Here is a 22,683-nt window from a genome sequence, read left to right on the forward strand (position 1 = left end):
TTTTTTGTTATATTAGTTGTTACAAAAATAGTTTTCTTTTCTCTTAATTTTTTATAATATTTTCTATTTTCTAACCAATTAAAGAAATAAATATTTTGTTTTAATTTTTCTTGTATATTATACCATTCAAATCTAAGGGTATTTTGTTCTTCTGGATTAAGTTTTGTAAAGAAAATTTGTCTTTTTTCTTTATCATAGTTTTGTGAGAATTCTTGTTTTAATAATTCTTCGTTAATTTCAAAGGGTTTAGTAATTGTGTTAATTTGATTATAATTAATTTCCTAGTACTTCTGATTGTGTTGGTGAAATAGGTGGAGTTGATGTGTTTTCATATGCAGGTTTTGGTACAGGAGGGGAGCAATTTACACTTACTAATTTACTTGTAGAACTTACTGATGAGGGCCTAGGTGTAGTGATTTCTTGTGATGATTTTTATTAGTAATTATAGGTTGATTTTGTTCTAAGGGATTTTCTCTAAATTTTAATCTTATTGTACCATCTGGTTCTTGTATTATTTGTTGAATTTCATATTCATTTTGATCATGTAGAGGTTTTAGAGGGCATAATTTTTCTAATTTCTAATCTATTTGTTTAATAATTTCATCCCAAACTAGTCTTTTTGGTGTAAAAGTTTTATGTTTTGTTCTATTAGCTTCCATAATAATTGTGTGTCCTGGTCTGGACATCCTAATGGCTCTTAGACTAATAATGGTATTCATAACTTTATAATAAATCCTATATATTAATGCTACTGGTTGGGCTTTATCTTGATAAGTGAGATTACAAGCTTTTAAATTAATGGTTAATGCAGACATTATTGTTGGATCATATAATCCTATTGTAAAGTTTGGATAACAATCAAAATATACTGGACTACTTTCTAAGTTAGAGTTTAATACTACTAATAAAGAGTTATTAAATTTAAATTTCTTGCATCTCTTAACATAACTAATATTGGAATGTTTTGTCATAATCTAAATAATGATTTTACTGCTACTTGAACTAATCCTATGTGTAAAAATTTATAATTGTTTTGTCTGTGCTTACGTATTGCTTCTTCAGAAAAAAGTTGGATTTCTTCAACCTTTTCTTCGGTTACCATTATTGTATCTTTTGTTGTTTTAATAAAGTAATTTGACATAAGTTCAAAACTACCTATTTGATATATTGTGTCTATAAGTTATTTGTCAACTTATGATTCTAGTGGTATATCACTAGTCATGTTTATCTATTATCGGGTGAGCACTTCAGAGTCTGTGTGGTTACAATGCAACTGGCAGATATTTTTCACAAATGCACAAATCGCACCTGATTTGATTTGGGAGGAATATATTCCTTTTTGATATTTTGTTGTGGTACTTTTCTACTTGTCCTCTACTTATTCATTGTGTAAGAAAGGTCATTTTGCTTTTTGTGCGGTCCCAAAGTTTCTTTTGTAAAAAGCATAACACAAAAGTGAAACTTTAACTTTTTTGTCCCCTAACCCTTGACACCTTGAACTCTATATATTCATACTTTTCTAGTGTCTTCTTAAAGAAACCAATTTGCCTGTGATTCATCACTGAATATCCTCTGAGGTTTTTGTATTGGTCTAAGGTTTCTCATATGCTTTGGTAGGCTTAAAATTACCCTCTCTTCATTGTCTTTGTTGTGACAATTCATGAACATGGTTCCATGTTGATGCTTGGACGTGTGCAAGCTACTGTTCTGAAGTTGATTCTTCACTATTGAAACTTGAGAGGAGCTCAAGTGCGACCTAGTGGTCTCGTGTGTGAAGCTTGTTATGGTGGCTTGAAGTTCAACCGAAGAAGAGAAGATTGATGTGTTGAAAACAAGGGGTGTTTTGCAACTATGCTTTTCTTACTTTGTATTTGAACTCATAAGTTTACATAGTGGATTGCTTCTTCTAAACCTAGTCCCATGGATGTAGGCATGTTGCCGAACCATGCAAAAATGAGTGTGTTATTTTCTTGCTTTGATGGATGTTTCATTTATGCCTTGAACAACTCTTATGCACAATATGAACAAGCAACTCATTCCGCATTAGTTTTAATCACTTGGTAATCTCCTTATAACTTTCAATGTCTTTCCTAACTGGTGATATGTTCCAGTTATGTAAGTGTTGATCAATTTTTTTCCATTTAATTAATGATTTTATGGAATTAAATAAGTATATTAAAAATCCAACGCCATTGCAATTAGTTGAAGCCTTGCCCCTTTCTTCAAAATCCGTTAACAAAATTATTCTTGAAACCGAAATTTGTGCTAAAAAAGTCCTCACGAAATATGAGCAAGAAAAACCACAAGAGTCATTCAGTACTTGGATTTCCAATTTTTTTAACAACAAATTTTCAGCAACAACATTTAGCGACAATAGTTATCTCAATCAATTAGTCATAGCTAAAGAAGCTACTGATTTAAAAGAAGCTAAAAATGATGAAAATGATATATTAAATTCTCAAGATGATTCTCAAGTTCCAGACTTTTCTCAAAATTCTCAAGACAATGATTCCTCAAACAACTTTCTTTCAGATGATTTTGAAGATTCCCAAAGCGAAGATTATTAAACAAATGACTCAGCACCAGCTTTATCACATGTTCAACATTTGGTTACTTTTGGTGAATATCAAGATTTTTCTAGATTCCCCTTATCAACAAAATTATTTTGTCGACCAGTATCAAGATAGAGTTCAATAATTCAAAACACGTCTTCAGGACAACTCATCAACTTATTAACTACTTTATGTTTTATTCTTTTTTGTAATAATAACGTTGGATTCAAATGCATTTGAATTCAGTTCCTTTGTAGTATAAATAGGTATTAGTTTGTGTGTTGTAAGCAGAATGGAAGTGAGAGAGTTTTGAGAGCAAAAATTGTATTGTCCTTTCAAAACTCTGTGTACAAAAGTTTCTAGCAATAAACGTGTTTCTTCATCAAACTTTCATTGTAAGTTCAAGCATTTGATATCTTTATTAATTTCTACTTGCACATTTATCATTTAAATTCATGTTTTTATCATTTAATCAATTTAAATGATCTTGCATTATATGGTATTAGAGCCACAAACCTGTCTTGCAATACAGGCATTGTACCTAGGGGAACTCTCACTCATGACCTAATGCCGAAGTGAGGCTCTTCGCCCTTGGGTGTTGAGTCACCTGTTAAGTGGTGATTTGGTGGTTCTGGTAGGTATCTTAACTGGGCATAGCCATGAAGGTGGGTGGGTGCATGTGTGTATGGGATAAGAGGAAGGATAGTATCTTGTATTTTTTTATTTTCTAGTATATAAGATATTTCATGTAGACTATCAACCTTAGATGTAGAAGAAGATCTAGACAAACTAGTATTTACTAGAGCTGTAAACATAGATAAAGCTGATGAGGATTCCATATGTGTGAGTTCAACCTCTCAGATGTGTAATACAACCTCAAATAGCAAGAATACCTCAAGACTCGTAACAAATTAAGAACATAAAACATAACCAAGACTTAAAGGAGCCAATAACCAAGAAGAGGTTATCCTCCACACACACAGTAATTGGAACCAGTAAGTGCAGATGGCTCTGATATCAAGAAAGGCAATAGACCTCCGTCGATAATGCCAAAAGGTTATGGAGTTTATGCAAGTGGGAAAATATGATAGCCAACCTACATGGAGATAGCCGATCAACATGGTGATCAGTCGAATCTTTGGTCAAGGTCCTCCTCTTATCTCACACACACATGCACCCACACACCTTCTAACATCATCTAAGAAGGGTTAGTGGAAATAGCAACACATTATAAACATAAAGGATAATATGGTAGTTTTACAAACTATGTGGGGTTTTTTTTCCTATTCTCACGACTATCAGAATGTTACAACATCCTTGAGGTTGAAGGAAAGTTTAAGTGTATAAGAGAGACATACAGAGAAATTTTGCAAGAGAAAAATTTTACAAACACAACTTTTCCTCCTCCCAAAACGAGAAGAATGGCTTCTTATTTATAGGTAAATACAAGGGTAAAAGGATGATAACCTTTCACCGATTACAAAGATATTACATAAACCACATGAAATATTATCAACGTGTGGGACAAAACAAAACATAATGCACACATGTCTAAGAGCTTGAAATTGTAGACTTTTTGGTTTTTTTTTTTTTTCCTACTATTTTTTACTTTTGTAAATGACACAAGAACAATATTATGCTTGATATGGAAAACTGCCATATGGCCTACATATATTTTACAGATAAAAATAAAGGACATAAATTTTAATTTTAAGACACGTAGTACTCTCAATTTTTGCAATAAATTTGTCTGCAATAGGGCTTTAATCATCTGACAAATTTGTAGCATTCTACGAGTCTTCATCACAAAAATCGAGATAGCCCATTGCTTGAATCCAATCAATAGGGATTTGTCAAAAAGATGAATCTGGATGAGTATCCAGAGAAATGTTTGGAGACTGAGTTGGCTGCTTTTCGGAGGTACTTGGTGCATGCATGTACTACTAATGAAAATAATAATCATGAGTCTGTTGAAGCTCTTCTTCTTGAACAGTATCTAGCTGAGAATCTAGGTACCACCATTATGGATAGTCTTGTATATCTGAAGTGGCATTAGTAATGGAATTTATCCATGTCTGTCTGGCCTGGAGTAGCTTTTTAGTGTAGGTTAGAGGAAAGAGTTCCCATGGAGCATCATCACGAAAAGATGGCCATAACTCATCTAGAATCATCTTAATTTTCTCAAACAGGATTTTCTGAATCGATCTAATTTCAAGAGGATAATCAAACATATTGTGGACTAAACCATACAGATAGGACCTATGAAATGTGACTCGATGCTACGAGAAGCATAAGCCATCAGATCTGATAGAGTGATGTCTATAAAAAAAATGATGGACCATGCTACTTTGGTTGAGATAGGTTCTCGATATCGAGCAAGTTGATGGGTAAACACAAACTTCAATTTTTCCAAGATTTTGAATCATTTAAGAAAAGTCATCAAAGAGTCTAATTCAAAGTTTGAGGATGACTTATACTAGGAAATCATTTTCAACATGTAATGGACAGGGAATTGGACCACAATGTGATAATGGTGTAACATATACCAAAAGAACCATAATAATTCTTCTGGAAATATGATATCTGGACCAGGAGGTAAACAAAAGATCATTGAAAATGGATAATCTGGATGAACACCTAACATATCATACATGGATTGTCCATACTTTTCAATACATTGGATTTGATAAGAAAACATGAGGGTGATGGCATTTTCATCAATGGTGCGGGTTCAGACAAGGTCATTTTACTACTAAATATTCCACTCCCATTTCTGTTATAGCATTCTTTAATACTAGTACTAAAGAGGAATGTTATAATTTAAATATGGTTTGGAGGGCTGAGGAACCTTAGCAAGTAAAGAGTACTTTCTTTGTTTATGCGTCTATGATATAATTGAAAATGAGTAGAAAAATAGTTTGATTAGAAAGTTATTATGTGAGTGTAGCCAAGAGCAAAAAGATGTCCATATCATCTCAATTGGAGGATGGAAAGAATTAGAAAGACATCTCTTACTCAACTTGTTTAGAATAATCACGAGCTCATAAATAGCGTTGAGAAAAGAACATAGGTTTGTGCATTAGACCTGTTTGATGAGTTCAAGATTGCCAAAACTGTAATTGAGGCTCTTGAATATTCAACATAGAAATAAATCTATGTGGGAAATAAAATTCTTCTTGTTTTAGGTGATATGTGAACATAAAATCGTAATAAATAGGAGATGTTAAGTCATTGTTTTAAGAATTGTCTTACAGGAAGTAAAATTTTGGCTATCACACATAAAGAGGTAAGGCGACAATTGCCCATATAATAGAATCAGCTGAAATTATTAGAAGTGAGGAATTGTTTGGAGACAAAGGTTGATCATCATTAGGTGATTTGCATTTTTTGATAGATCTAGTGAAGAACGCAGAAAATTAGAAGAAGTTAGCAAGAAAATTCTAGCTAAGTGCAAGGGTTTACCTCTTGCTATAAAAACTAGTGGGAGTCTCTTGTACTTTAAAAAGAATATGAGAACTAGAAGAACATGAGAAATGCATTTTTTTTTATTTATCATCGGTGTCCGGGCCAGTTTGTGCACACCTCAACTAATCCTCTGAGCCCTGGAATTGTCAGCTGGATAAGAACCCCAATGGCCACCCTTATTAGTACCTAAGGGAGTCGGTCAAAAATGCATTTTTCCTCCTCTATTGCCAAGTTATAATGATTTGTCTGCTATAGTGAGACAATGTTTTTTATATTGTGCTCTCTTCCTAAAGGATTACAATATAAATAAGGAGTTGTAGTCTCATGTGTAATACCATGGTCTCTATAAAAAGAATCAAAGTCATTTGACTCATATTCACCTCCTCTATCTGTTCTTAACCTTTTAATTTATTTATTGAGTTGATTTTCAACTTCATTTTTATAAGTTAAGAACATTTAAATTGCTTCATCTTTACTTCTCAATAAGTATACTCTAGTATATCTAGAAGTGATCATCAATAAAAGTTATATAAAACTTTTTTCCTCCTCTGGTCATGGTTTGTTTTAAATCTCCAAGATCACTGTGAATTAAGCCGAGAAGCTCATTTTCTCGTTCTAGAACTGGTTTACAAGTCTTTTTAGTGGATTTAGATTCCACACACACATCACATTTATCAATATTTGAAATATTGACATTTGATAATACACCAAATTCTTTCATCTTTTTCAGATAACCATAATTCACATGACCTAATCTACCATACCATAAATCTATTGAATCAATAACATAAGTAGAAGAAGATACATTTTCATTCATAATAATATTAAGTACATTGAGTTTAAATAACTCTCCAGAACAATACCCCTTCCCAACAAAAGCCCCATTCTTGGACATTACAATTTTGTCACCCTCAAAGGAAACTTTCACTCCAACCTTTCTCAATACATAAACAGATACAAGATTATATCGAATGTTTGGAACATGTAAAACATTACTCAGTGAGATGGTTTAAGAATTTTCCCCTTTCCCAAAATAGGAGTAGAGCAGGAATCACCAAGGTAAACACATTATTCTCCATCCCTCACTGGTATGTATTCATAGAAAGAATTTCTATCTCCACAAATATGTTTTGTGGCCCCATAATCAATTATTCGTTCTTTCTTTTCAACAACCATGTTCACTTGTGAGAGAACCACAACAGCAATAACATCATGTCCCTTAGCCAGATTAACTTTATGAGGATTTTTGTTGTCTCCAGTTTTTCTGTTTTTGCGTTGGCTAGCAAAATATCCAATTTTCCCACGCACAAAACAGTGTCCTTTCTTTTTGAAAGCGTTGGGGTTTTTGTTGTTAAAAAATTAATTTCTTGTAATTGTTCTTAAAACTCTATGGTTTCTTGTTTTTAGGATGAGGAAAAACCACTTGGTTTTCAACAACATTAGCCTTGGATGTCAACTCCTTGGCCTTATCGGCTTTATCTCTAAGCCTATTCGTCTCCTCAATCCTAATATGCACTATCACATCTTATAAGCTCATTTGCTTCCACTTATGTTTCATACTATTCTTATAATCTCTCCATGAATCTGGAAATTTCTCAATTAAACAACTAGCCACAAAAGTTTCAAGGAGAATTATTTCTTCATTTTTCAAGTCATTTATAAGCAAATGATAGTCATGGACTTGCATGGATACCTCTTTTTCTTCTACCATTTTAAAATCTAGGAAGTCTCCTATGGCATATTTTTGTGATCCAGCATCCTCAACAACATATTTCTTTTTCAGGGTTGTCCATATCTCATGTGCAGTCTTATAAGCGCAATAAACATCATAAAGCTCATTCGATAATGTACTGAGGATAGTATGGCGACATACCTTATTTCCTTTATTCCATGTGTCAAATTTTTTTGTCAAAGTTGTCCACTCCAGGTTTTGGTTCTTCTATTGAGAGATACTCTGCAAAACTGAGCACGTCCAAGGAGTTGAATAGTTTTTCTTGCAACCTCTTGAAATGAGCTCCGGTAAAAGGCTCAATTTTGGAGATGTCAGGAAGAGATTTGGCGGTGAGAATGGCAACATCCATCTCGGCAAATTTCACTTAAAATTCTGATCTTAAGAATGTTGGATTTACTACAAATCCTATAAACAACAATAAGACAACAAAAAAAAAACAGTAGCAAGATAACAAGAAAAATAGGAGCAAGATAGTAGCAAAAATAGCAGAAGAACAATAGTAAAACAACAACAAAAACAGCAACATCAAGGCATGCAAAAGCACTGTCCTTAAGATCAGAATTATGCCCCCTACTGGAAGAATCTTTGTGATGCAAAAAGGCTCAACAACAAATTGACCTCTAGGATACAATGACGAACCTCCTTTTAGAGTGCACACTCTAACAGCGGTTTAGAATAGCATAAGGAAGTGTAATAGTGGTGAAGGAGAGCTGGAAAGTTAATAAAAAAACAGATGAAACAAGGATTATGTCAAGTTAAATTGTATTTTTCAAATGAGAAACACACTCTTTTTTATACTTAAAAATTTGCCCGTTTTCCCTTAATTCATTCTTGTAGTAACCGAAGCAATTCAATTGCTTTTAATAGCTTAACAGTCCAAGAATTTAATTACTCTTTTAATAGCATAATAGTCCAAGAATTCAATTACTTTTAGAACGTAACAGTCCAAAAATCAATTAAAATTGGTATTTTGAAATATTATAACTGCCAGCTATTATCACAGTGCGCACCTCAACTAATCTTCTGGACTCTAAAATTGTCGATTGGATAAGAGCCCCAATGGTCATCCTTATTAGTGTCTTCCTCCTCTATTGCCAAGTTATAATGATTTGTCCGCTATAGTGAGACAATATTTTTTATGTTGTGCTCTCTTCCAAAAGGATTACAATATAAATAAAGATCAATTGATCAAAATGCAAAAAGACTGGATGATACAACCAACAAAAAACATATTTAATTTTATTACAGGTTGCCAAAATTTGTGTTTTTGTTTAGATCTTTGTTTGTAAAAATAATATAAGTGATTAATGTCCATAATTTTATATTATTAAAACTGAATATAATTTATTTACAAATAAATAAATAAATAAATAAAAACGGAATTCGGGCTGGAGTGGGGAATGGTTTTAATTTCAGGGAATCCCCGGCCCGATCCCCGCTTCCGAGGACAGGGATTCAATTTCAATTCAAGAAGGGGGATGGCGATCCCCGGCTCGTTGCTATCCTTACTAATGAGAAAGCTTGTCATGCAAAGTTGAAGCTTGGGATAGGCTTCAATTGCCCTACTGAATGAGTGCTGAATATTTGTATAGCAATCAACGATTTTCCTCTGCCTCTGGAAAATTATGAAGTTTGGAGTCAACACAGATCTATGAAGGTGGCTGCAAAAATCAAGTGAGTAGGATCATCAAAGGATTCACAATCTGATATAGACAAGTTCAACAAAATGGTAGCAGAAGGCTGATGGACAACGCTTTATAGTTGTTTCAAATTAGATACTGATTCTCTTGTTATTCTGAAGAAAAAAAGCTACTAAAAATTATGTAAAATTTTGTGTTTGGAACCATTACTTCTCTTGTTCTTTCTGTTTAATTTTTTAGTGACCCTGCATTCCCAAAAAATCAGATTGAGACAAACTAGAATCTCTGGCCACTTTGTTTCTGAGATCTAATCAACTTTTGTTACTGTATACATACAAACATACACACATACATACGGTAAGTAAATATTCATTAAAACTAACCATCAACTACTATGTCTTTGTTAGAATATTGCCTATGTCGTTGAATGATCAAAATTGAACTTTTCAGGTCAAAATCTGAAGATGCCAATAGATCTCCAAGCGTCCCAAGTTCCGGGCACTCCTCCCAGTCACTCATCCCTGTTGTCATCGGTGACCGCCCTCTCCCGCCACCCTTCCCAACTATATATAATGAATACTCCATTGTCTCCCCAATGTCCCTTAGAGTCTGCACTGTTTCTGCTCCATTGCTAACATACTTCTCTATGTATCCAACTTCACCTGTTGTCACATACCTGAAAAAAAAAAAAAAAAAAAAATTGCAGTGTCAATAACTAGAAATGAGAAGTATGTTTTCGAGGGATTAATATGTTATCGACACAATAATATATTATTCGACTAATAATAGTACTTGGCTTGGCACGTACTGGGACAACTTTTTAATGCTATGACCTTATATGCAGAAGTATATAGTTAAAATGTGTTTGAGGATAATTACCTGAGTCGAAAGTCCTCAATGAAGGTGTCGTCTTTAGCAACTTCAGTCTCATTTCTTGCTAAGGACATCATGAGCATTCCATCTCTTGAGGATGCATCAGCAAGCTGTACTCTTTGTGATTCTGAAGGCAGAAATCTGATGACAGTTAAATTGATATGAGCGTTTCTAGCAATCCTTTTGCTACACGACAAGGCCTCACGATCATCAGAGCCACCAAAAAACAACATTGCTACATGTTGCACACTTTCAGAGCCAATTGGTTGCTGAAATCCAGTTTGGCTTCGATCCACAAGCAATCCGACTGAGCATGGAGCATGGCGAAGAATCTTCTGATTAGTAGTCCTGTACCCTTCCTTGCTATTCTCGAGGATCTTATCAATGCGCTGATGCTTATGAAATGGCAGGAAAATTATCGACACACGCAAGTCCTCAGCTCCGGTGCATACATCTTCATACATGTTTGCAAAAGAATTAACAACTTTTATTTGATGGACTTTCCTATTGGTCTGCAAGGTAAAGGCATCAACAGCATCATTGATCTCGAGCACATCGTTGCCACCATATTCTTCCTCATCACTGAACTGCCCGCCATCTTCAAGCTGGTTGTACATCAACTGAGTTTTGCGGCGTTTCTTGGGGAGCTCCACCAGGTGCATCAAGTAAGGGTTAACGGATTTCCCCATGGCTGCAGTAAGTACAAGGTGTCCAGAAGCATGGCGTGGCTCGTATGCACAAGCAAGCAATCTGAGTTCACTTTCTGCTTCAAGTGATTCCACCGCAGTATTGGTGTGAGCAAAATATCTTTCCCTTCTTTTCAATATATAAGCCACTGCTGGCCCTGAGATCAGTGTATTAACCACCACTACCAGGAAAAGCAAACGGTGAATTTTACCACTCCACCAAGTCTGCAACAATACATTGATAATTAGTATAGACATTCATTTTCACTGATATTTCCAACATCAGGACGTTTGCATTAGAGAACTAGCCGCATTTTCTTTATGCTCAAAGTTATCTGTGTTTTCTTAATGATTTAGTCGAGATTCAGAACAAGTGTTATGAAGAAAATATTATATCAAGTTCCAGAAATTTAGGATATCTTCTAATGTCAATAGTCATTAACTGAATTCCAATAAATTTGTGCAACAATAAGCATTAGGCCAAGAAAAAACTTACCAAAGAATCGATTTCTCCATCGATGAGTAGAAGTTCGAAATTGCCTTTCAAATTGAGAATCAAAGCCAGAACTAGTCCTTTCAACATTGGAATCTTGAGGTGATAGCAGGCAGCCATTGTGCCAATAATCTTGGTCCCAAAGCTGAACAAGATCAAGAAAATAACAGCAGAGATGTTTTTAACAGTATTTAGATCGCGTGTATCGAAATTGAACCCCATGTAGCCGAAGTAAATTGGAAGCAAGAAGTTATGAACAGAGTAAGTGAGTTTTTTAAACAAAGTCCTGGTTGTTTTGCCTTGCCTTGGAAACATCATCCCCATGAGAAATCCTGTCATTGTACTGTTATAACCAAAAGATTCTGCACCTATAGAAACTCCCACCAGAAGCGCCAAAATCGCTACAACCTGAGCATTCGATACATATTTTGAGTTCCTATTCCATTTCGCAAACCACATTGCCAATTGCTTGTTGAGATAAACAAGTCCCACAGTTAAAAGAATGCAGTACAATGCATATCGAAACATAACCCAGGAAGAAACCGCGAGATAAGTCGAATAAACCAATACACATGACATTTCACTGATCACAGAAGAAGCCATCGCCAATCTTCCAATATCTGAAGTGTCGAATTTTAACTCGTCGATCAAACGAATCGCCACAGGAGAGGCTGTGTTTGCCAGAAGTATCATAACAACAAGAACGAATGAGGTCCTGTTGGTAGTAACCCCTACTCCATCTATAAGGAACCAAGATATAGAACCTCCAAAAATTATGCTCATAACAAAAGCACCAAGGGAAATGGTGCTCGCCACACGCAAATTCAGTCTCATATAAGGAATATCCAAGCCAAGACCAATCAAGAACATAAAAAGGATGCGACTTACAAAGGCAAAAAATCGATAGTACAATGCAGAAGCATCCTGCAGAAAGAATTGTCGAATTTTGTTGATTCGCGACAATAATGTGGGACTCAGAACTAGTCCTGCCTGATGCAACAAAACACACAAAAACAACATCACATATATGTCAGGACACACTCATTACCAACATGTTTTTCAAAAACGTTTTTATATTCGAATCCGAAACTAATATAAAAACAAAATGCTTACAAGGATTTGCGAGACGGGTCCTGGCTGGCCTAAAGGCTTGAAGAAGAGGTGAAAAAGATGAGCAATAACAAGCATACATGAGATCTGAACAATAGATGTTATAAGAGGATTAAAAGGGTCTTCAGGGCACTCAATTGTCTTGGCAGCTGCCATTATTATTTAATAATGCAGGCCAAAGAAGGATTTAATGTTAAGTGGGTGACAAGATGAGTGAAAATGGTGAGTTTTGGGAAGATTGAAATGATTGTGATTTGCAGGCAGTTTCAAGAGAGAAAAAAGAAAGGTGAGAAGCTGCCATTAGGCCTTAATTTTTTTATTTTTTTTTTCTTGTAATTCTTCTTAATTAATTTTCCTTGAAAATCTCTCAGTTTTCCTCTCTGGCTGTATTTCTGTGGTTGTGATGGAAGATTTGTTGTTAGTAAGGATGGTAATCTTTTCATTAATCTTCAGTTTGTTTTCCTTATGGAGAAGCTTGAATTCCGGGGGATAGTTATACCGATTTATCTACATGTGCAACTCTGCATTTCAACTTACAAAACATTACAATTTACTACCAATTTATTATAACTTCATTATCCAATAAATAAAATACATTAGTGTCACATTCGAACTTGGTCTTAAACCCTTGATATAATAAAATCGATCATATGTTGGATTCAATCTAATTCAGTAATGGATTGTATTTAATTAATAAAATTATAAATCATCCAACATTTTTCTTTTTTTTTTTCGGTGACCAAGAGTGTTCAGACCGGCTTGTACATACCTCAATTAATCTCCGAAAGCCCTGAAGTGAACGACCATCCAACATTTGATCCAAATAATATCGAGAAAAAAAACTTGTTGCAGTATATAGATGAATTTTAAACATTAGAATCCCATTTTTCTGTTGGAGTTAGTGTAAACCCTTCACATCACAGAAATTTAACGACTAAACACAAGCAGTTGGTCTATGAATTCAAAATCAATACAATAAATCTGTAAACTAAATAAACCCAAAGGGAATAACAAGTTTCTGTGTATTGACACCGAAACAATGATTTACAGGATGCTTCAGACAATTTACAATGAGGGATTCGTTCGTAGAATACATTATAACTACTGGGTTTTAATTCATGGACCGAAAGAAAACCAAAAAAAAAAAAATGTAGGCAGTGAAAAAGAACATTTGCTACAAGCTAACCAAAACTCAAATATGCTGCCGCCATGCTCGCCAAAGGAACAGATATGTTGTCATCTAATACATCTGTTATCGGTAAGGACTCAATGATGGTTGCAACCAACGAGACTAAAGCTACTCTTTGCATCGTCGATTCCCAATCCAGTTGGAAATATCCCAAAACTGAGTAGTAGTACAGCATCCTATATTGTAAGTACAATTTTATGTCAGTGTCGAAAATCAACTAGAGTGAGCAAAAAATAAATCATTAAGTTTGGAACGCACCCAACAGAAGCAAAGAACCCGAAAACAAACATGGATATACTACCAGCCCAACTCTTCTTTTTATTATAGAAGATCTTTGCGGATCCAAATTTTCTTCCCATGATGTCGGCAACACCTATAAATCATCACACCAAAAATAAATAACCGAGAGAAGAGAGCCATCTTGGGAGTAAGTAAAGAAGTTACCATCCCCGGCACACATCATTGACACTGAGATCACCCCGACTGGAGAGTCGCGCCAAAAGAGGACAGCACAGAGAATTAACATCAGAACGTAATATAATGGCCCCTTAAGCAACTCCCTGTAAGAGAACATTCAAGCTAGATCAAATCCAGCATCAATCGCATGTTTCAAAGAGAAAAGATCTAAACAGTTTGATGATATAAGTGATAAGAAAATTACTCTGGGTTCCCTTCTCGGGTAACAGATTTTATGAGTCCTTCATTCCTAACCAATGAGAGGCCATGAACGAGAAGTCTGAAGCAATTTACAAGAGGTACCAAAGAGGCAAAATAGCGAGCCCCCGTTGACGTGCTATGCTAGTATTAAAAAAATAAACAGAAGTAGTTAGGATACATACACAAATCGACCTTGATAGATCATTGAAAGATACCTGAAAATTGGCAACGAAACCATGAATAGCAACCCTGACAGTATATGGACCAATTTTCGGCTCAAACTCTGTTCCAATCATTAAACAAAAAAAAAATCTCTTAGATGCTCAAGAATTGAAGTGATTGCGGGCTGACAAAAAAAAAAAAAATTTCCAATTCCCGGAAAAAAGCACTTGCAACACAAACATTTCATACTATTTTTAACAACATAGCTTCAAGAAAACAAAAACAAAACGCATTCAGAAAACAGAACTACTAAAAGTTTACTACTTCAGCCATTCTAATCCATTATTTTTTACCAACATGCATACATATGCATGTCCAAACACATAATAGAACATTACTGGAAAAGATCAAGATTTCCAAACGTTAAATTTGGATTCATAACATGCTAGATCAATTTGATGACATCCAACATCTAACGAAAAAATGAAATATTGTCTTACTCATTTGGATGACTTTTAATAAACATAGAATGTCAATAACATGAATATCTAGCATGTAACAAGTATTGTTTGTATAAAAAATTATCAATTTAGTCGCTATAAATTCAGTAATTCCTTTGGCACCCCAGTTTTTGAACTAAAGATTCGCCCGACGAACTTAACCCCCCTACTCTGGTCCCCACAAAAAAAATCCTGGCGCCAGGTAACAAACATGATCTGTACATTACAGGTACGCATTCATCAATGAGGTCCTTCTACATTATTGGGCGGTTACTTTAGTTCTCTTTCCATAGAAATACATTGTATAGGAAGCCTATATAGTATTGATCTAATAACATTACTGGGAGTCTCACTCCCGGTATTGTAGCATTTAGCTTCCTACTCACCAAGTTACCACACCAGTTGAAGTAAGAGCTACATGTTCAACAATTGACCGTAGCCCCATTGACTATCCATCCATCCACGGTTTAAACTGGCCCGGTAACATTGCCAGCCAGGGCCCATTATAGTAAATATTTATAGATCCTAAATTCCTAATCCATTATCAATCAGTAATATGGCAACTATTGAAAAATCCATCCAAAAACTCCAACAAACGCTAAGCGCAAAAAAGAAAAATTGGTCTTTTACAGCAACATTAACGGGCCACTTCCAACCGTTGGATTGAAATCAGTTTCGATTGGATTATTCCCTGCCGCTAACATCTCTACAGTCGACGGTAACATAATAATTCACCAAAATTATACAGAGGGCAGGCAGAACTAGAGTGCTGGGCCAGCCAGCCCAGCTTAGCCCTTGGATTAAGAAAAAATAAAACCGCCTCAAAAACCGCGCTCTCTTACGGAGCACACTTTAGTGCAACAACTCTAAAAGCTCATCCTTCAATGCAAAACCAGTATGGTTACCGACCCAGCACCAAAAAATTTAAAAACAAAAGACAACAAGATAATGCTAAAAGAGAGAGACACCTGCTGGACGACGTTTCGTTGAGTGAGAGTATCGAAACCGAGAACAAGACCGTAAGCACCGGCGAGTACAATCGCAGTGGCTCCAGCGTCATGCAACAAGTCGCCGATACCGGCGGCGGCTCCACACGTGGGGCGGGCCCAGTAGGAGCGGTGAGGATAGAGGAGGAGGAAATCACTGCGTGGGAAAGTTGAGGCAGTAGGTGAAAGAGAGAGAGACGGACGGTTGGTGGCAGGCGCGTGTAGTTGGTGGCGCCGGTGGTGGTGGTGGCGGAGAATAATTGGATTAGGGAACGAGGGAAGGTGAGTTGAGGATGAGAGGCTCATGTTAAGAGAGAGATGATGGTTATGCATGAAGTGAAAGCTCAGTTGAGTTTAAGGTGTTAAGTGTCAAGTGTTTTGTTCTAGTTTAATTGGTGGAGTCATGAAAAGTTCTAGTTATTTTTTATTTTTTTATCATATGATTTCTTTGAAATTTACATATGCCTTAATTACAATTTTTTTTATAAATATTATTAAATGCTACTAAACAAACGTTATAGATTATAGAAAATAATAGGGGTATTTTTATTTAGAATTTTAATTAATTAAACTTATAAAAATAAGTTTGATAGAAATGAATTAAAATATTTTTTAAAACAGATTTTGCATACAATTTTGAAACTAGTATGAAATTTGAAAATGATTTCATAAGTTTTTTTTTTTTGTAATTATTTATTCAGAACAATTTTTAAATATTCTATTAAAAATATTAAGATATAACTTAAGATTTTGATTATATTCGAATTCTGAAAATTTATTTCGACAATTTACAAATCACATAACTAAGTTTATTATTTAGTGGAATGAAGGCAGGCTTTTAAAATTTAAAAAAGATTCCTCATTTTTACGGAATTTGGGTACTGGTGGAGGGAGCATTTTACTTTACTTGGATTAGGTTTAGATTAAAATAAATATATATATATATTTTTTTTTTTACTTTATGTGGTAAAAAGTTTTGAAAGAAATGGAATCTTCAGTTAGTAAAGATGTCGGCCAAGATGACGGAGCTGAGTGTGAGGGTTCAATTCATCACCACTCTGTAGCCATAATTGTAATTGTACGACAGCGGTTGACTCAGATATGATGCCAATTCAAGCTCCATGAATGTAACACTTCAACTGGATATGTTCCCATTTCCAGCTCAGTGAAACTAACACTTACCAACTTCATAACGTTTTCCTCATTTATGTGTGTTTGACTGCCGTGGCTCTCTTCCGTCACTGTTTCTTTTGAATCAAATAAAATATATATTTTATTACCGTCACTAGCACTCCTCAATAGCTTAAAGGAAAGACAGAAAATGAATGCATTCTTCTAGGGGCTCACCATCTCCAACAGCAAGATGAATAAACTTAATTTCATGATACATTTTTTCCGATTGGGTTAACACAAAATTGAGGGGTAAAAGGAATATAAAAACAGTATCTCCAAAAATGGCAACTAAACAATTACTCATGTCGTTTTCTTACGTGCGAATCGTTGCAACGACGACGGTAATTCGACGTCCTCACTTGTCTTCTGCTTCTTTTTGGACAAGGCTTGTTCTTTCATTTGTTGCTCCAAGAATGGCCTCTTGGCTTTCACAACAAGTTCCTGCTTCTTCTTGGCTTTTTTACTTGGCTTATTCCTCCCCTTTGTTTTCTTCTTCATAGTAATACTCTTAACATCTTCGACAGCAGCTTCCATTTCAGCCTCTCTCTCCTCCTTTGTTGGCTTCTCTTTCTTCCTCGCTTGCCTCACTGTACCAATCTTAGATGGGTCCAGCATGATTGTTTCAGGTGGAAGCTTGTCAAGAAGAGTGCGAACTTCCTTCTCTCTCCTTTGTTTAGATGTTTCGAATGGGTTTGCCACCCAGGAATCAAAGTTGGGTTCACCTGATCCTGGAATAAGAATACTAGACCAACCTGTGGAGTGCCCTATCCCTAGTACGTCTTCATATGGTCTAAACAAAACTTTTCCTATTTGGTAACCTTTTGCCATGGAATGACCCATATATCTGCTATAATTCTGAGATCCAGACAAATCTCCAAAAATCTGTACAAATGATCCAGTTCCACTAGCAAGCAAACCTTTCTGGCTGAAATCCAAAGTCTTTGCGTGGCCTGGTAAGGTTTGAAGGACCTCAAATTTCCTCAGGTCCCAAATCTTAATTTTCCGTTCTTTGCCGGATGTGGCCATGAGATGGCCGTTAGGATGGAATGCCAATGCTGATATAGGTCCTTGATGAGATAGCATCTTGATGAGGGGAGCAGAGGTAGTGGGCTTCCACATGGATACTGTACCACTGGAATGGCCCAAAGCAATAACTCCATTGAAGGGATTCACCTGCATCACATCAGAATGGCCTAAACCTGTCCGAAAATTACCTACCATCTCACCCATTGTAACATCCTGATAATGGAGATGCCCAGATTTGTTTATAGATGCCAAGAGGAAGTGGTTTCTTAAAAACTGAAGCTTCAGCACTGCACCATGTTCCTACAAGATTTAAAAGGCATATTTAATTCCACATTAATGTATCTTTCACAAATAAAGTAACAATACAATGGCCACAGACTCCAGCCTGTGACAGAATATGGCTGGAGCAAAGTGAGTTGCACAAGTATCGAGAACCACATGAATCATAATTCTGAAGCTTTTAGTGTTGGAGCAGTTCTGTGATTGATTCCCTTATTTGGAAATACCAGACAAGATAGAAATGAGCAAGAATTTAACTTGAAATGTGCTTCATGTATGTTTTGTGTTTGGAACCATGTGACAGATCTTTTAACTAAAACCAAATCTTGACTAAGGAACGCATGCTAGAGTTCAAATACATATGTTGAAGCCTTGCTTACACATCCACTCCAGAGTTCAAATACCTGTGCATATTAATCAATACAGTAGAACAAGCAGAAAGACACGCATGAAATATATATATAATCTACATTAAACCCAAACGAGATCTTTAAACTGATGCACTGTCCATATTTTACCATGAACACTAGTTAAAATGCATAGACAGATTCCACCAAGGTAAAATTTTAAATGCTCCTTTTTCTGGAAGGTGGAACAAGAAGTAACCCTACTTTTGTTTTCTGGGCAAACTGAAACAACATAAAACCTAAATATTTCATAATCGTGATAATACAAAATTGGATGAAAGCTTAGGTACTCAAATTTCAAAGAGCCATTTCACAGGCCATAAAATCAAATCAATCAAGTACAGTAACTGACCTTTAAACAGTGAAGTTCAGTGCCATCTCGATTATAAATATAGGGATACCTGCCATAATTTAAAACTCTTAGCTGTGTCATTCAAACAAAGCTACATGATAGCCTGCTAAGATTATTTGCTTTGCTGATACTGATGTGTGAATATGCACTACAGAACCTTGGAAATGCAAGTCCACAATGTTGAAACTAAGGCATAAAATAATTAGATGATTCATAACAGATTGAAATTCTAAACAACAAGAGAGAAGCAAAAGCCACACTTTTTTTGAGCTGCAGCAAAGAACAACTCGTTGTGCAAGAAGACCACATCACGCACTGTTTCTCTAACCTGGAGGAATCAATAATCAATTATTAAATCAGTCCAATCTTGTGATCAAACTAGATAGACAAATAAACATAATCGTTCCAGCAACAAATTTGAAATAATATTAAGATAGCTAACAAATAGAATAAGGATGCAAAGAAAGACCAAAATTGTTGTTACCCCCAGAACAACTTCTAATTTTAATTTTCGAAATAACATTCTTTTTTTATTTTCATGAGATAGTGAGTAGAACCTCAGTATTCAGTTTCTCGAACAGAATATACCAGCTCATCTATGCATTAGCATCTCTGTCAGAACCATGTCAAGCCTGGTGGACTAGATCATACCTGAATTTCTTTAATTAGGTTCATATTCTTCATGTCTACAATTGCCAGGTGCCCCTTGCGTCCAGCAGCTGCCATATACCGACCACTCGCGGTAAAATCCATAGTATAGGGACCAAGCTCTGCATGCCATGAGCAGGAATCCAATTATACTTATTTATACACTTCTCATTACAGCAAGACAAGGACAGTCTCTCCACATAAAGCATGAGTGAAACAAAATTTCAAAAAGTGCTAAATCATAGAAACGTAATGAAGCAAGACGCACCAACCTGGCAACACTATATCATATTGATTCCTTGAGCTTAGGATATCTACTTCGCGAGCAATTGATTCCTGTTTGATTCTCCATGTCTTTTCTATTCCTTCAGCTTCCAAATAGCCTCCCTCACTGGGCAAAAGCCACTGAAGTACAGAACCACAAATCAAGAATTAATGAGACAACGAAAATGGATTACCATTTGGAGGATTAAAAAAAAGGTACAAACTTGTAAAATCTAGAATATTTCTTTTAGAGGAAAGTGACATTTGATTTTTAACAGAATATATACATTGTTAACATAGAATCCTGGAAAAAAATTGAGCTTATGTTTCAATGAAAGCAAGAAAATGATTACAATAGGCTAACAAATCAGATAAGAAAAAAAAAATTACCTTCTCAACTTTGGCAGCAGCTTTGGCAGATTTTCCAAATAATTCTTCTCTAACAGCAAGTTGACCCTTTAATTTTTTGTCTTGTAAAACCTGCAAAAATGGAGAGCTTATGATACAGAAATCCTAAACAAATTCACGTGTATAGAAATCTCAATTAGTAATGTCCTACCTCCAAATTAGCACCCTCTCCTCTAAGATATTTCTTCACCTTTGTATCTAGTTCATCAGAGATCTCCTGCAAATAATGCATTCAACAATGGAACTATAAGAAATCTAGCCAGTAAACAGAAAAGTCATTAATACTGCAACTAAAACACCAAAAGAACAGATAAATGAAAGAGAAAGATGTGTTATCCAATTTTTCCCATTGCCAAAATGTCAATTGCTTCCTTGAAATCAAAGAAAGTGTTTCTAGTGGCCAGCTCACATCAGCCAAAAGAAGTTGATAAAGCCTTCGCCCCAGGGTAGCAGGCCATATATCTCCAATTGCAAAAACAAGGATACGGAAGCAAAGAAGGAGAATATAAAAATGAAGCACTGTTGTCATTAACTCATTAATAGAAAACATACTACTCAAAATGTTAAAAATCTTGGAAATTCTTCGTATCTACGTAAGCCATAGAAATTTTTTATATTAATCATTCAATCACTAATAGACAAATACCACTAGAATACATACAAGAATCAGAAACAAGCAAAAACAAAATCAATTCCAGAAACCTGTTCAATAGGAGGCAGAATATTTTCGCGAACACCATTCTCTTCTTTCGCACCCATCTCTCTAGTTATGAATTCCCGAATTAATCTGCAGAGCTTTAAGTTAATTTCGAATTAATACAGCACAACTGCAATTAAAATTTCATATTCCAAATAAACACAGAGATAACTGCAATCCAAATATCATCAACAATCACACTAACAAAAACTCAGACATGAAGCACAATCAAACTCAAACAAAAAAATTCAAAATTAGGAACAAAGTTAGAAAACCCAGTAAAGAATTTAACTCAAACGCGAATATAACTTACTAAATAAGTTGCTCTACAAAGAAGTTTGGCGGCTGTGAGAAGTGTTTTACAAGACGGAAATAACGAGCAATGAGAGTGAAGGAAGTCTTAATTTGAACAAAATTCTCCCAAAGGCTTAATTTATTCACAGCTTTTGATGGAGTTGGGACTTGTTTTCCTAAACATCTCTTACACAGATCAGAGAAATCGCAGGGTTTAGGGTTTATTGTGGCAGGGTGAAGGCGGCAGACGGCCTTACAAGAGTTCAGGAGAGGGAAGCTGTTTACCTATTGGGCCCGTTTAAAATTTAATTGGGCCTCAGTTCGGGTACTGATCCATAATATCACCGGGAAATTGAACCGGTTCAAATAAGAGTTAATTACATTATCACTCCCAGCGTTTGGTGCAAAACTTTTTCCCTTCAAATTTTGGAAAATCCGCTGACACCCCCACATAGAGATTTTGTCTATGCAAAAAATATTTTGAATAAACAATTAGTGTTTTTAGTCAAAGATCGATATTTTTACATTCCGTTTGTCTAAAACTGTTTACAAATTAACAAAAATATTAACGGTTTAATCAAAATATATTTTTAACCTATTAAACCGTTATATTTAACCAACAAAAAGGTCTTATGGGGTGATCATTTTTGTTCTTTCAATTTTAAAGGGAAGTATATGGTGTCACACACCTCATAGGTGACACTATAATAAGCTCGTTTAAACAATAATAAATTGAACGAGACTTTAATTAGGCGCAATAATTTGTTCCTCTTTCCCATTGTCAAATTCATCCAACAACTTGATAAAATATTTATTTTATTTTTATAGGAAAAAGCATTCATATTCAATACTCAATAGAATCAATACCTCAATTATGCCCAACAATAAAAGGTTGGACTTTGTTTGGATGCCTAGAAATCCCCGGGAATCAAAAGAGAATATCCTATAACTCCTCAAAGAGAGAGTTGACGTTGATTTGTCCCTCCACCTAAGGGACCCACTACGCTCTTGTCCTAATTTTTCGTTTAAAAAAAAAATTATAATATGACTTTAACATTAAAATTATATATTGTTTTATTGTTATTACCAT

General features: G+C 35.2%; 3 protein-coding genes across 5 annotated transcripts; all 3 read right to left on the reverse strand.

Annotated features, from left to right (window-relative positions):
- Positions 1 to 9,767: 9,767 nt before the first annotated feature.
- LOC116123764 (cation/H(+) antiporter 2-like) lies at positions 9,768 to 12,707 on the reverse strand. The gene is made up of 4 exons (XM_031409495.1): positions 12,555 to 12,707; positions 11,445 to 12,431; positions 10,269 to 11,173; positions 9,768 to 10,065 (listed from the first exon to the last, which is right to left on the reverse strand). The coding sequence occupies exons 1-4, from the start codon at positions 12,705 to 12,707 to the stop codon at positions 9,768 to 9,770; spliced, it is 2,343 nt and encodes a 780-aa protein (XP_031265355.1).
- Positions 12,708 to 13,554: 847 nt separating this feature from the next.
- Positions 13,555 to 16,402, reverse strand: LOC116123765 (phytol kinase 1, chloroplastic-like). 3 transcript variants are annotated; one of them, XM_031409497.1, is made up of 6 exons: positions 16,028 to 16,402; positions 14,633 to 14,680; positions 14,402 to 14,538; positions 14,185 to 14,300; positions 13,999 to 14,113; positions 13,555 to 13,916 (listed from the first exon to the last, which is right to left on the reverse strand). In XM_031409497.1, the coding sequence occupies exons 1-6, from the start codon at positions 16,376 to 16,378 to the stop codon at positions 13,733 to 13,735; spliced, it is 951 nt and encodes a 316-aa protein (XP_031265357.1). In that variant the 5' UTR covers positions 16,379 to 16,402; the 3' UTR covers positions 13,555 to 13,732. The 3 variants fall into 3 exon arrangements, with proteins under 3 accessions (XP_031265357.1, XP_031265356.1, XP_031265359.1); XM_031409496.1 differs by having other exon boundaries at positions 14,402 to 14,533; positions 14,613 to 14,680; XM_031409499.1 differs by lacking the exon at positions 14,633 to 14,680.
- Positions 16,403 to 17,328: 926 nt separating this feature from the next.
- Positions 17,329 to 21,861, reverse strand: LOC116123763 (probable U3 small nucleolar RNA-associated protein 7). Its single transcript, XM_031409494.1, has 9 exons — positions 21,613 to 21,861; positions 21,305 to 21,397; positions 20,754 to 20,819; positions 20,585 to 20,674; positions 20,203 to 20,335; positions 19,934 to 20,052; positions 19,543 to 19,610; positions 19,283 to 19,331; positions 17,329 to 18,544 (listed from the first exon to the last, which is right to left on the reverse strand). Exons 2-9 carry the CDS (start codon positions 21,359 to 21,361, stop codon positions 17,519 to 17,521), a joined length of 1,608 nt encoding a protein of 535 aa, XP_031265354.1. The 5' UTR covers positions 21,362 to 21,397; positions 21,613 to 21,861; the 3' UTR covers positions 17,329 to 17,518.
- Positions 21,862 to 22,683: the final 822 nt, after the last annotated feature.

The sequence above is a fragment of the Pistacia vera genome, unplaced genomic scaffold, assembly GCF_008641045.1.
Source record: "Pistacia vera cultivar Batoury unplaced genomic scaffold, PisVer_v2 Contig1443, whole genome shotgun sequence".
Classification (NCBI taxonomy): Eukaryota; Viridiplantae; Streptophyta; class Magnoliopsida; order Sapindales; family Anacardiaceae; genus Pistacia; species Pistacia vera.